Raw genomic sequence first — 15,293 nt, forward strand, 5'->3', positions numbered from 1 at the left:
CACTAGTATAATATAGAGTACATAAATATCATCATGTGGAATGAAGAATTCATAACTCATGTTCGTAACCCTTTTTCAATTAAAATCATATGTCCACAATTTCAATAATTAAGATATATATGAAACAACCCCGTGAACTTTCAGTATTCTTTTCAAAACCATTTCACAATACATGCTTTTTGTGCTAGAAATGAGACCCCACTATGAATGCATATATAATAAAATAATTAAAATAAATATTATTTAAATTCATATCAAGATCATGCCCATGAGATTTAGGACAACCCCACGTACCTTATTTGTTAAGTAGAGAGAGAAAAACTCGAATCTTAATTGAGTCTTTGGAGTTCTTGACCTTGAGAACGAACTTTGATCTCTTGTGAATGGATTAGGGTTTTGATATTGAGAGGATAAGGGAAGTTTTTGATGAATTATGCTCTCCTTGCATTAAAAATTGTGTTATGACTGAGAAAAATAGACTAAAATACCCCTCCTAACATGAAAAAAAATATGAACTGGCACTCGAAGTATTACTCGATGCGACACATCAAAATTTCATCAGTCAACTATTTCATCGATGCTATCATCGATGTAACACGTTGACATCACATAGGTTCACTACTTTACTGATGCGATACTCGATGCGGCGTGTCGACTTTACGTCGGGATAATATTTTCAAATTCCAAACATCCCTCTAACGATGCCTGAAAATTCTAAAAATTCTCTAAGACATCCCCTTCACTTCCCCGAGCATGAATCAACTCAAAAATTCATACCTCTAGGTTGGAAAATTCAATTTAAAAATCACACAAGCTTAAATAGCTAAGTCCTTTTTTATTCTTAGGGAATTTTTTCGCTAACATACCCTTAAGCATTCTACAAAGTAAGGTATTAAGTCGAGGATAACACGGGGTGTTACAAGTGTCTTGCCAGTTAAATAGAGAGTAGGAAGGGTTGAGGGGTGAAGATGTTGATCCAGTTATGTGGGAAGAGTTCTCGGGTGCTTTTCTTGATCATTTCTTTCGTCAGGAATCGAGGAAATCCAAAGTTAATGTATTTGTAAACCTGAAGTAGGGTGAGATTAGTGTTAAGAAGTATGCATCAAAGTTCACCCAATTGTCCTGTTATCCTCTTGATCTTGTGTCTAGGATGAGGTACATGCTGAGGAAGTTTGCTTCGAGTCAATCTTATGACTTGGTTTTATAGTGTAAGGTTTCTATGCTGAATAATGACATAGACATATCTAGGTTAGTGGTTTATATGCAGTAGGTAAAAAGGGAGAAGATGAAATGGGTAAAAATCTAGGAAAGCTATAGTAAGAAATCTATATAAACATATCAGAGTGAAAAACATTAGAACAATAACAGATATGGTAGGCAATATTCAAGAAGAAAAATTAGGGACATTCTTATTAGTCAGTTACTGCTCCTTATCTTAAGACTTTAGGTGATTGGCATTTTTAGTCTAGCAACAGTCCAAGGCACACAATGCCCAATCTTAGATGAGTGAAGCTCTGCCAACACTATCTTACCCTCTTATTCAGTTTTTTGGGTAGCTCTATCATGGATATTGTAAAGGACAGTGGAATTTGTGCTTTAATTATGGTTAGTTTGTCTAGTTGCGATGGAATTATCCTTCAGTTAGGGTTGGCATAGGAGCTAATAAGTTCCCAATCGCCACTTCATCAGCTCTTAAAGCTATGGGTGCCACTTCGGGGATTGGAACTGGTTGAAATTGCCTTTATGCACTCTCTACTCGTCAGTATTCTGAGGCATCCTTGAATATTGTCAGTGGTATGTTGCAGATTTCCTCCCTTGATGTTTATTGCTTCATTTATCCTCCTATATTATGTGACACCTTATGTAATTGTTCTCTTTGGTTTTAATCCAGAAAGTATTTTTGACTCCTTTTCTATTTTTACCCCAGTGGGGGGTCTATTTTTCTAGAAATATCTATAGGTGTTGTGTTGTGTCCATCTATCATAGGGAGACATTGGTAGATTTAACATAGCTTGATATGGTGGATTTTAATGTGATCTTGGGAATGGATTGACTTTATTCGTGCTATGCTTCTCTAGATTGTAGGACCCAAAAGGTCAATTTTCATTTCCCTAATGAACAGATAATTGAATGGAAGGATTCCAACTCCTAATGTTCTTCACTACAGGTTTTTTCTCCCTGTGGTTAATGAGTTTCCCAAAATTTTTTTTGATGATCTTCCTAGGATTCCTCCCGACAGGAAAATAAATTTTGGGATTGATATCCTACCGGATACTTGTACTATTTCCATTCCTTCTTATAGGATGGATCCAGTAGAGTTAAAGGAACTAAAGGATAAATTAAAGGATCTCCTTGATAAGGGTATTGTTTGCCGTAATATTTCTCCTTGAGGTGCTCCTGTGCTTTTTGTGCAGAAGAAAGATGGGTCTCTTCAGATGTATACAGATTATCGTCAGTTGAATAAGTTCATAGTGAAAAATAATTACCCTCTTCCTAGGATTGATGACTTCTTTGATCATCTTCAGTACGCTAAGTGTTTTTCTAAAATAGATCTCTGTTCGGGTTATCATCAGATTAAGATACTGATATTTACAAGACTTCTTTTAGAACCCATTTTTGTCACTATGAGTTCTTGATAATCTCGTTTGGGTTGACTAATGCTCCGGCTGCCTTCATGGACCTTATAAATCGGGTGTTCAAATAATTTTTAGATATGTTCGTTATAGTCTTCATTGATGATATCTTGGTCTACTCTAAAATTTAGTTGGATCATATAAATCACATCCGAATTGTGTTTCAGACCTTAAAGGATCAGAAGTTGTATGCAAAATTTTCTAAGTGCGAATTTTGGTTAAGTGTCGTGACTTTTATGTTGCATGTTTATCCACTGAAGGGATCAAGGTGGATCCAAAAAATATTGAGGTAGTTAAGAAGTGGCCGAGACCCATAACTCCAATTGACATTAGGACCTTTTTGGGCATGGCAAGCTATTATAGAAGGTTTGTAGAGAGTTTTTCATCTATTGTTGCTCCGTTTACATGTTAACTCAGAAAAATGTAAAGTTTCTATGTTTGATTCTTATGAGCGTAGTTTCGAAAAGTTGAATAATAAGTTGACTTCTCCTCTAATTTTGATACTACCAAAAGGTATTGAGGGATTCATTGTCTATTGTGACATATCCCATGTAGGACAGTGTTGAGTTTTGATGCAACTCAGAAAAGTGGTGTCTTATACTTTTGGGCAGCTTAAGATTTATGAGAGGAATTAACCAACTCATGACCTAGAGTTGGTGGCTGTGGTTTTTTCTTTGAAAAATTTGTGGCACTATTTGTTTAGGGTGCACATGGTTATTTACTCATATCATATGAGTTTGTAGTATGTGTTTACGAAGAAATAATTGAATCTCATGCAAAGGCAGTGCTTGAATTTCTTAAATATTATGACATGAGTTATACTACCATCCAAGTAAAGCTAATGATGTTGTTCATGCTCTTAGCAGTGTCATGACCAAAACTGAGGCCTAGGCCCTGATGGGCATCCCAAACCTCGAGGGCCCGAGAGACCCCTTAGTATACCATCATAAGAAAAATCCATACATAAATCAAAGTGCAGAAGACAAGACAGTGTTCATTGGAAACTTATAATCTGAAATGTGTCAACAAGATATGAAGATACAACACTTCAACTACCATTTACGAAGCCTCTATTGAATTCTAACTATCTAGGCCAGGACAAAGCCCCCAGCTGGACCGTATATTAAAGACTCAAGATATAAATAAATGCTTTCTGAAATATGGTTGGCTCACCAATTTTTTCAAATCCCAAGCGTTCTATTGATGTGATGGACCATGGGACTATACCACATAACCTGAAATATAGGGGGTCAATACACAGAGGTACTGGTACGTAGAAAAATCCAAAAGCAAAATATATTTTAATACAACATAGGTGAGAGCATTTCATAAAAGCATGTCGACATAAATTAATTGAAAATACATGGGTATAATTTAATGAACTTTAAACATCTTTGAGAAATCATGTCTCAACTCATTGTCTTACTTCTGAGCTAGATGGCACACCCAACAAGTCTAGTACCGACGGGCTATATCGGTCTGCCCATGACTCGGTGGCCAACCCCCAAATCCAAGTTTGCTGCAAGGATTGGAGTCTCTATTTTATACTACGCCATAAGGCCATCGCTAGTGTACAGTCCCTTTTTGGGACATAATAAACTCGTATCGGCAAAACACTATTTCGGGCTACGAATATCTGAACTCGAGCCTTCTTTGGGTAACCAACTAGATTTCTTTGAACCCATTTTTAGTTCTTTAAAATCATTTTAGCTCCCTTATGAAGATATGGCACTACCGTATATCCCTTTATTCAATTGTTCCTATTGTATATTTGTTTCTTGACCTTGAATATTGCTATATATCTTTCTTTCACTCTTCATTCGTATATTGGCCTCGGATATATAGAATAGTATTGACATCTGATGAATGTTGCTGGAATAGGATAGTTCACCTTGATACTTCCTTATTCTTGTTATGTTAGACTCTTGGACATGAATAGTATAGTTGTCCTTTATTATTCTCATTGACTTGTTATATAAGCTCTTGAAACATTGATGTAGTTTCTATTCTATTTATATGTTGTATATATCTGCTCTATCTTTGAAGCTCAATTGGCAGTTTTCTACTGAGTACCATTCGTTTGGTATTCATACTATACTTTTGCATCCTGCAGATCATAGTACGGGTTATCGTCGTTGATTGTGCATCATGCGGAGCAATATGGTACAGAGACTCAGAGTGAACTACTAACGTTCGGAGTATTACTCATATCTCTCTTTGTATTAGACTTGTCTCTATATTGAATCCAGAGATAAGTTGTATCAGTGTAATTCTCTTGATAGATCACTTTTTTACTCTTATTATATCTAAAAGCTCTTGTACTAATACCACCAGGTTTTGGTATTCTATTATGTATTAATCTTTATGTTATTTATTTCATATTCTTTCTTTATATTGTTGAGTAGTCCGTTACTAGCCGTTCTGGACTATGGGTTGGCTTGCCTACTGGTGGGTTATAGTAGGCGCCATCATGATCTGATAATCGAGTCATGACAAATTGGTATCTGAGCCTAGGTTTCATTGGTGTGTTAGTACAAGAGGTATGTGTTAGTAGAGTCCTATGGATTGGTGTGGAGATGTCTAAAACCTATCTTCGAGGGACTACAGTTTCATTCTAGGAAATTCTATTCTTGATTCCTTATTGTGTGTCTACATTCCTATAAATGTCGGGTACATTCTTTGACTCTATTCTATCCCCGAAGGATGATGCAACATTGTCGACAGATACGGGCGAGTCTTTAACTCGCGCATCTAGAGTTTCAGCACGGCCTCCGATTAGAGAGTTAGAGATGGATATTGAAGATCTTCAGTGGCAACCAAAAAGGATTTGGTCCATCTTAGGCTCAAGTTGAGCTTGTGACTACTTCAGCCTTTGAGGTTCAACATTAGGAGTTTCAGTCATGTTGTATATCCCTCTCAGCCATGGATGATGTCTGATTCATCGAGTATTTCTCATACCAGATTTTTGTCTAATGTTGTTCATTAGTGTTCTTTACTAGTTTTGAGTACGATATTGGATCTCTCATGTGGTCCAGGCATCTCCCGATGACATATCATTTTGAGTCGAACTTTGGTGCATGAATGTGTTAGTGGGTTAGTATTGTCACTTTGTTTAGTATCAGCGTACTTGATATAAGTCGAATCTTCCTTCGCTCGGAGTGTTGATTATGACAGGACCATAGAGAGCACAAGTTTTGGGACTAATGGAAATAGCAGCAAGAAACATGCCATCAGTTTATTGTTATTGGTATTTTATTTGAGAATGAGAATTCTTCTGGTAGATTTTAGCTTCAGCTGCAGCCCATCATCTCTAGGGAGACAGTATTCCATTTTATGATTAGTTCTCAGAGTAGTTGTGATGATCATAGTTGGTAAAGTCCCCATCAGACTTGTGGAGCATGGTATGGTTCTTTGGACCATGGCGACCATTCTGGATTATGAGGGACAGTATCTGAAAGTATTTTAGGATCTTGTTTTGGTTGTGTCGTGATGAGACATTGGTTCAGAGAAAGACCCAGGTATTAGATAGATGATCATCTAGAGTTAGCATGTTTTCCCTCCCCATCCTAGAGTTCCTGAGATAGGCTATGATTGCAGAAGGATGGACATAATTCTAATGATTTTTCTCAGCATTAGTTGTCCAGCCATTTGAGCTCAGTTTGTATCCCTGCCATGTTGATGCTTCAGGAATTGCTATGACTATGGAGATATCAACTACTAGTCTAGAGAGTGTATTTAACATGGGAGTTTCTCTTATTCATCTCATTCAGATTAGCCTCGTGATGTTGTGGCATCTCTAGTTAGAGACAGTACGTGGGGTACCTCAATTGATGATTCAATTGGTCGGTTCGAGTTGGACCGATTCAGATTTTTTTTTCCTATGCCCATCAGGCATGTGATTGCTGATGTCGCCACGACTGGTGTGCTTTTATTTCCCACCTTTATCTCTTATTATGTGTATTGGGGTTTTCATACCCATTGGGGATTATATGCTTTGATGAATTGATATGATTATTATGTGCCTTGTTATTGGATTCACGATTATGTTACTGCTCCATGATTTATTTCTGTCACGACCCAATTTCTGAGTCATGATGGCACCTACCATAACCCACTAGTAGGTAAGCCAATACCGTAACACGGAGCTAACGCAATAGGTTACCTTGGTAGAAACGTCCAACACGGACCCTATATAGGAACACAGTACAACAACAATATTCCACAAAATAAACAACTGACATCTGAACACCAATCCCATGATGTGAGAGTATAAGAACAAGAGCAACTCTAAATTCGACAACAAAAATTACAACTTGAAGTCTAAAAAACTTAGTCTTAAATAATCTCATACATTCTTCTCAAATAAAAAAGACAGAATAAGGATAGAGGGGAAAAAGGGCAACTCAAACCCTAACAGCTCACCCTATCTTCTGATGATTAACACGGCACGATCTCGAATCAACAGAGGCAACTAGAACTTAGATCTGCACTTAAAAGGTATAGAAGTGTAGTATGAGTACCAAAACAAGGGTACTCAGTAGGCATCATCGGCTGACTGAGCTAAATTATAATATAAGGAAGATATAAAGTAAGACAATAACTTAAAGACCATGATTAGGATTGAACCTGAATCTTCTTCGATACCACTGTATAAAATAACTATCTACTAGGGCAATAGCATATCGTATCATATCGATATATAACATAATCATCATATGAATGAGTAATCATTTCGAAAGCGTAAAGCCACATATATACATTAACAACCATGTATTTACCATAATCAACACCAACAATCATTATAATATAAAGCATAAGAACTTACCACGACGTCCCATACCACTGGAAAGTACACGCAAAAGGACACAACAAAGAACTCACCATGGCATCCTATACCACCGGAGAGTATACCAAAAGATCAATCCATAAATATATCAAGGCACAACTACACAAGTAACTCACCAAAGCTGCGGGTTGCACATTTTCGCCATGGGCGCTTACCGAGGTATACAATCATTATCATTATTGCAATTTAGCACAACAAAACTGACATCACCATATCATAGTTATATAGTTACTTATTCTCTATTTCATTGATGAACTCCAAGTCTAGTCCATATTACCTAATCTCCATATCCATGAAACACTAATTTACAAGTCTTATAGTTTACTAGTCATCAAATAAGGAAAATCTACAAGTTACCAACACTATTATATATTCACCTATCTCAAGGCCATTTTCTAGTTACCGTACCCATTATACAAGTCATTAATTAAGCCACCACGACATAACATGCTTGGTGTCAACTTAACTATTCATCATAAAATAAGCCAATATATTAGGAGAAATTCCATAACATGACTATTTATCGAAGTCAAGTAGATTTACTAGGTGTGCCCTTGGTTCTATACAAGAGTACACATATCAATTAGCCTTAACCCAATACTCAGCATGATCCACTTCTAGTTACTAATTATAATTAATACGGGCCACACCTCTTAACTAGTGATTAGTGATGAAGAATGATTAAAAATCTACCAAGGAAGGCATCATGTCCTAAGTACAAAAATGGGTTTAGCCACACAGGGCATAACCCCACATATGCCCATGTATTCATATATACTCACCATACATGGTATCATCATAATATTGTTACCTTTTACGAATTAACCGGACATCACCACAACATCAACATATAATCTAGATTCACCGGGCATCATCATAACATCATTATATCCTCTGGATTCACCGGGTAACATCATAACATCATTACCTCTTCCGGAATAATCGAACATCATCATAACATAAACATATCCTTTGGATTCACAAGGAATCATCATAACATCATTATATCCTCTGGATTCATCGGGTATTATCAAACATCATTACCTCTTTCGAATTAATCAGGCATCATCATAATATCAACATATCCTCCGAATTCACTGGGCATCATCATATCATTGGCGCATCCCCCAAGACAACCAACATTCACATACATATGTAGTCAAATAAATGAACATGTACAAGCCATAATAATAGAGTATAAGTGATGCAAAGAAACACATATAATCATACTTTACAATTAGTCATCACTACATGATATAAGTTGAGGCATGAGCGTGAATATCTAAATGATATATAGAATTACCTCTTCTCCAAGGTTATCATGTTTGTTAGCAAGTCAATTATAAGTCAAGTGCATGCTTGCTAGTAGCCTCTTTTATTCCCACATTTTTCAATACTAACCCAAAAATGGAAATCGTTCGCATAAGCATTAGCTTAATCATTATACTTTGTTCATAGAAAGAGTGGTAACATAATTAGAGGTTCACTTGGTGAACTAATCGATAAGTCAAGCAATAGCATAACCATAAGTTTAATTCGTTAGACTTTCAAAGGTTATCCATATCATGACAACAAGATTATCAATGAAGTATACATATTATCAAACCATCGACCACATGCATAAACTAATATCCGAGTTTAACCATTATAATCTCAATAACATGGTTTAGATATTTGTGAAATATCTAGGAAACTGGGGAATTTCATCTTTTAAGCTTAAGGTGTGTCAAATCCCACACCAAGTCCCAGTAATGCTAAAGTTCAGTTCTACAAAGATAACTTCTTTTCGAAATTAGGCTAGGTTATCTAAATCAGACCATAAGGGCTTATAAGTCATTATTAGGTCTATAAGGGAAAATCCTCTTCAAGTATTCTTTCTAAGTCATCCCAACACTAAGGCCATTCCATAACTAGTCATATCTAGGTTAACATAATCTTAAGGAAATCCAACAACATCATTCTCAACTATAGAGCAACTAGAGTATCTCATACTATTCATGAGACTATAAGTAGAACTACCCAAGGTCCAAGGCTAAAGGTCAAGCATCACATTTTATAAGTTTAATAGCCTACAAGAATCAATTAATCCCAAGTATTATCAATCATCCATTTATAATCTAAGACCCCACCCAATCTCACAAGATATCAATGTTTATACTAAAATCAAGCTCAATCTATCTACAAGTATGCCTAACTTACCTCTAGTCCATTTGCTAACGAACTAACAAGCTTTGCCTTTCCTTTTCTTGAAGCTTCTTCTTCCAGGAGCCAAGATATCAAAAACATAATATAAGAATCATTACAAGAAAAACAACACCCATATGGCACCATTATGCCATAGGTCCAAAATGACACCAAACCCCCAAGTGGGTCCCACCTTTGAAAAATAAATTTTCGAGACCAACCCATTATTCAAACATCATAATGGAGCACTAACCCTCAAGAAATTTGAGTAAGTCCATTACATTTGTGGCCAAAATTGAGCCACAAGGACATAGTGTTTTTTTTGGGGTCTAGAAATCAAGAAATTAATACCAAATTTGAAGGAATTCTTCCTTAGATTTGAATCACACATGTTATTTAAGCTCCTAAACATGATATTGGGCCTTTAGAGATGTTATTTGAAAAAATTTCGTAAATGAACAACTTAAGTTTCTAATCTACTAAACCACCCCCCCCCCCCCCCACGTCTAAAATATTACTTAAATCTCAACATTTATAACTTTTTGGTAAAGTTGAGATACAAGTTTACACCTCCTTTTCTGAAGCTGTTACTTTACCAGATATTAACCCATTTTCTCCTCTTTGTACGCCTTAATTTTAGTAGCAGTTCCTATCCAATTTCTCTCTCTAATTCAAACCTTTGAATTAAGGTAAACTTCTCCCCTAAAATCAACTTCAATTTCTTCTATTCTTATTTTATGCTTTATTTTTTCATAAAGATAATTTTGCACTTGGATTTACAATGTGATTTTTTAGTGTTTTGGTTTTGAAATTTCTTTGATTATTGTTTTTTAGGCTACATTATTTTGAATTAACATTATGAATAGAGATTCAGCACCATCTTTTAGTCTTGGATTTTTTTTAATTAGAAACTATCAAAGAATATGAAGAAGTTGTAAAATTCATTCCTGGTAGATTTGACTACGAATCTGTTAATTTTGATGAAAATAGATCCAAGCATAGAAATAATCCACACACAATGAAAAAATCATGGCAAAATCATGTTAAGAAGGATAAGAAAAAAGAAATTCATGGGTCTAAGAAAAGAGGATCCAATAGTTTTGCAAGTAAAGCTCCCGCCAAGAGAAGAAGAGTTATTGATGTTATTTCCAGAGATGAGCTTCCTAAGGTATTTTCATGTTCAGATCTATTGAATATTAGGCCGAGATACATTTTTTCACTTGCATGATATGTTTTAAAAGTTATTGTCTATCTGGTTTATTATTTACGATTTTATATGTATCTTGTATTTTTTATGTGTTATTGAAATTAACATAACAAAAGATACAAGTATATTAGTTTATAGATACATACTTTGTTAACTTGTATTTTTGAGTTACTGTTAATGCATTGATATGTATCTAGTGTTGTTTTAGTTTTATTGAAAGACATATTAAAAAATATACTTTTTAGTTCTTCTTGATACATATTTTACTATCTTGTATCCATGGTTAGATGAGTATGCATTTTAATGTATTTAATGTTTTATTAGTTTCATTGAAATAAGAAAATGAGAGATACATGTTTTTAAGCTTGAAGGTACATTTTATATTATCTTGTAGCTATTGTATATGTTCTTACAGTTTTTGTATTTATTGTACTGTCTTATTGTAGATTTATATATATTGCTTTTCGGAAGGAATTGCATTTAGCTTACTATGCTTTAATTCCCTTGCTCAAAAATGTCTTTGCAATGGTCTAACTACCTAAGCACATATTTCAAAAAAATACAATCCTAAGCTACACTGTTTACCTTTTGTTGTCATTTATATATCAACTTTTTTTGATCTAAATATCTTTGTTTGGCAGTTTAGTAGAGTTCCAATTACAGAGCTCTTCCAACACCGATATTTACTATGCAATCAAGATGCCACACAAAATCTATTTGAAGTAGTTGCTGGACTAGATTCCCTAATACTAGGAGAAGGTCAAATTCTTGCACAGGTCGCAGGTTATTAAGAATAGATAGGGGGTCCCTGAATTTTGTAGGAAAATAGATGACCTATTTAAGCATGCAATCACAGATGGTAAGAGGGTTAGAACTGAGACCAATATCTCCAGCGGATCAGTATCAGCCAGTTCAACACCAGTGGAGCTTGCTCTGCAGAAACTTTTAGAGCATTCTTCTTGTACGGCCTGCATATTAGTTGTTGGAGCTGGCAAGATGGGAAAACTTATGATCATGAATTTGGTTGCTAAAAGGTGTAAAAATATGGTTATCGTTAATAGGGCAGAGGAAAGAGTTGTTGCCATCCGTGAGGAGTTGACAGATACTAATATAATATATAAACCTTTCTCAGAAATTTTAGCATGCGCTGCTCAGGCTGATGTAATATTCACCAGCATTGTTTCGGAAGCTCCTTTATTCATAAAGGATAGTATTCATGCTCTCCCTTCTGTGAACTCTGAAGATAGGGGCCAGAGGCTATATATTGATATTTATGTTCCCCTTCTGTGAACTCTGAAGATAGGGGCCAGAGGCTATATATTGATATTTATGTTCCTCAGAATGTGGAGCCTAGTGTCTCAGAACTTGAAAGTGCATATGTTTACAATATGGATGATCTTAAAGAGGTTGTGAAGCTAATAAAGAGGATCATCATTTCAGATCTGTGTTTCCTAGCATTTTGCTAATTTTAACCATATCAAATTACCCAAGACATGATGAAATTCTTTTTTAGGACATACGTAGCGTACATTACACTTGGGATTCCCTCAGATTGCTGAAAAATTTGTCATAGTTGCAATTGTATTTGTAATACTTATTTGTTCCAAAAGAGTATATAGACATTTGTTCAATCCAGAGGAGTATTCATATATTAAGTTCATTAGTATCTCTACTTCTTTCTGCCTGTTACTTTCTTTTGTTTCTACTTTCTTCCCTTTTCCAATTGTCTCGTCCTTTTATTTGTTTTACTAGAAAAAGTATTAGAAATATAAAGCGAAATAATTCTATGATTAAGCCGATTGAACCATGAGTTACTAGTGTGAAGATCCCAATCTTGCTAATATAAGTAGGCAATTAGCTCAGAAGTTCAAAATGTTTTACATCACTAATATTGTTTGATTTTCCCATTATAGCATGATTAGCAATCATGGGTAAAGTATGCTTACAATCTACCTACTATGTTTTGGCATGTTTCCAAATTATTGAAAATTTCATTGATAAATGCAAGCAAAAAAAATATTTCTCTTATAATTTTGTGCTAATATCCAGATCATTGTTGTTCGCAAAGTACTAAACTAGATCATCTATAGTTCAAAGCACAATTTCACCAGCTCATTATAAAACTGGTTGAAACCCATATCAAAAGATTTTTTTACTTTATTAAAAAAGGTTGCATCTTTTCTAGAATACATAAACTAAAAGTCAATAAGAAAAAACTGAAATACATCCTATTCATTATCATCAAGCGAAAATTCCATCAAATTTTTTAGACCAGGAAAAAAAGGAGGAGGAGGACTAAACTCAGTAATATTTTCAACTAAGAACTCATCAACTAATTATTTAACAGACCTAGCAGACAATAGATGAAAATGAGCAGCCCATTTTACAACAAAATTTTTAATCAAAACTTATTTTTCCTCTTCATTAAATTTCTTCCATTTCTTCTTCGTTTCCAATGGTTTCAAGCCATTGTAATTGCAGAACTCCACGAATAAAAGCTCTTTACTTTTCATCAATTCTTTGAATTTCTGTAACATGTGGGTGTTCATCTTTTCGACCTCAGTCCCCCACCAATATGATGCTTTAAAGATCCAAACACAATTCTTCGAACAGCATCGTAGGACATAGCTGAATCAATGAAAATAAAACTACAACTTATTTTTCTTCACGTACCGACAAAAACCAGATTACTAGATACATGAACTGTACAAAATTGTACAACATGTATCTAAAACAAAACTATTATGTTTGTTTCATATCTTGCAGTGGATAAAACTAAAACATAATGAGATACATAATTAAACAAAAATTAATAAACTCAGATACAAGATGAGAAAAATGTATTATTAGCATAAAAAATGTATCTCGGCCTTATTAAAATAAGAACAAAAAACTTATGTAAAATAATAATCAACCAAAGGTTAGATACAAAATAAAATTAACGTACAAATAATTAACAACAACTGATACATAAAAAACCTAACATACCTTTTTTTGTCCCAAAAATCACGCTCAGTTTTCTTAATTTCGACATACAACTTCACACTCATTTCGTTATGAATCAAAAACGGACAAGCACTTCCTGCAACAATATAATGAGCCTCAATTTTTTTATGGGTTTCGTCGATTTCCAGTTCTCCGGCAATTGTCGAAATCAGCTTTTCTTAAGTTTCATGTTCACTCAGCACGATTCCATCGTTCATATAGCCACGTAGTTGATTTCGTTAACTCAAACACCAGAATAACATAATAACACTAAAATATTCATTTCAATTACACAAATAAAATTAACAAATCAACAAAAAATGGTCGTATGAATTTTTTGAATAAGTCTATGATGTTTTTGCAATTTCAAAATAGATTATGGAAATGTTTTTGCTTAGAATCGTGGAATAACAAATTAATTACCATAAATCGTGAAATTTTATTTTATTTTTACCTTAATTAATTAGCTTAATTGTTGTTTTAATGCTAAGTTATCCATTACCTCCCTTAAAACGTGCTGGTTTGTTTAATTAAAATTTTTATCCATAGTATGTATCTAAGTTAATTAACATCTATCATCAAAGGTCAAAAGTTGGGATTTTATGAGATTTTAAAAATAGTTGGGATTTTTAGTAAATACTAGTAAACATGTTGTTATATATGTAATGTTTACATGTTATTTTCTCTTAATTATGATATTTGACTCATAGAGATGCATTTCCCTCTTAATTAAGATATTTGACCCATAGAGATGCATTTTTCTCTTAATTATGATATTTGGCCTATAGAGATGCATTTCCTTCTTAATTATGATATTTGGCGCATAGAGATGCATTTTTCTCTTAGTTATAATATTTGGTCCATAGAGACACGTTTTCCTCTTAATGATGATATTTGGCTCATAGAGATGCATTTTTTTCTTAGTTATGATGTTTGGCCAATAGATATGTATTTTTCCTCTTAATTATGATATTTCGCCCATAGAGATGAATTTTCCTTTTAGTTATGATATTTGACCAATAGAGATGCATTTTTTCTCTTAGTTATGATTATTGGGCTTATAGAGATGATTTTCCTCTTGGTTATGATGTATAACCTATAGATATGAGATGTCTAATAGAGGTGATATGCTTATTGATATTATACCTCTTAGATGTGAGATGCCTCCTATATGTGAGATGATTATAGATATGCTACAACTTATAAATATGATTAATGATATGAGTTCTGGATATGTATATGAGCCTAATGTCTTGATTATGATCTTGTGATTATTCCAATTATATTATTGGTCCAAGGGCCATGTTATGATGATGATTGAATATTCAAAAAGTATTTATCATTATAAAGGATGTAATTACAATTCATGAGTATGCATATATCTGTTTGTATACCCATCTCTCCTGCATGGGATAAAGGGAGATGTGGTATGTTGCTT

General features: G+C 34.3%; 1 protein-coding gene across 1 annotated transcript in view; it reads left to right on the plus strand.

Annotated features, from left to right (window-relative positions):
• Nucleotides 1-12,352, plus strand: part of LOC107874465 (glutamyl-tRNA reductase 1, chloroplastic-like) — a 47,388-nt gene extending 35,036 nt beyond the window's left edge. The window contains 3 exon segments of the mRNA XM_047404219.1: nucleotides 11,512-11,648; nucleotides 11,650-12,126; nucleotides 12,183-12,352. Coding sequence (XP_047260175.1) covers nucleotides 11,512-11,648; nucleotides 11,650-12,126; nucleotides 12,183-12,336 — 768 coding nt within the window. The 3' untranslated portion in view covers nucleotides 12,337-12,352.
• The last annotated feature ends 2,941 nt before the right edge of the window (nucleotides 12,353-15,293 follow it).

This window comes from Capsicum annuum, unplaced genomic scaffold (genome assembly GCF_002878395.1).
Source record: "Capsicum annuum cultivar UCD-10X-F1 unplaced genomic scaffold, UCD10Xv1.1 ctg5377, whole genome shotgun sequence".
Classification (NCBI taxonomy): Eukaryota; Viridiplantae; Streptophyta; class Magnoliopsida; order Solanales; family Solanaceae; genus Capsicum; species Capsicum annuum.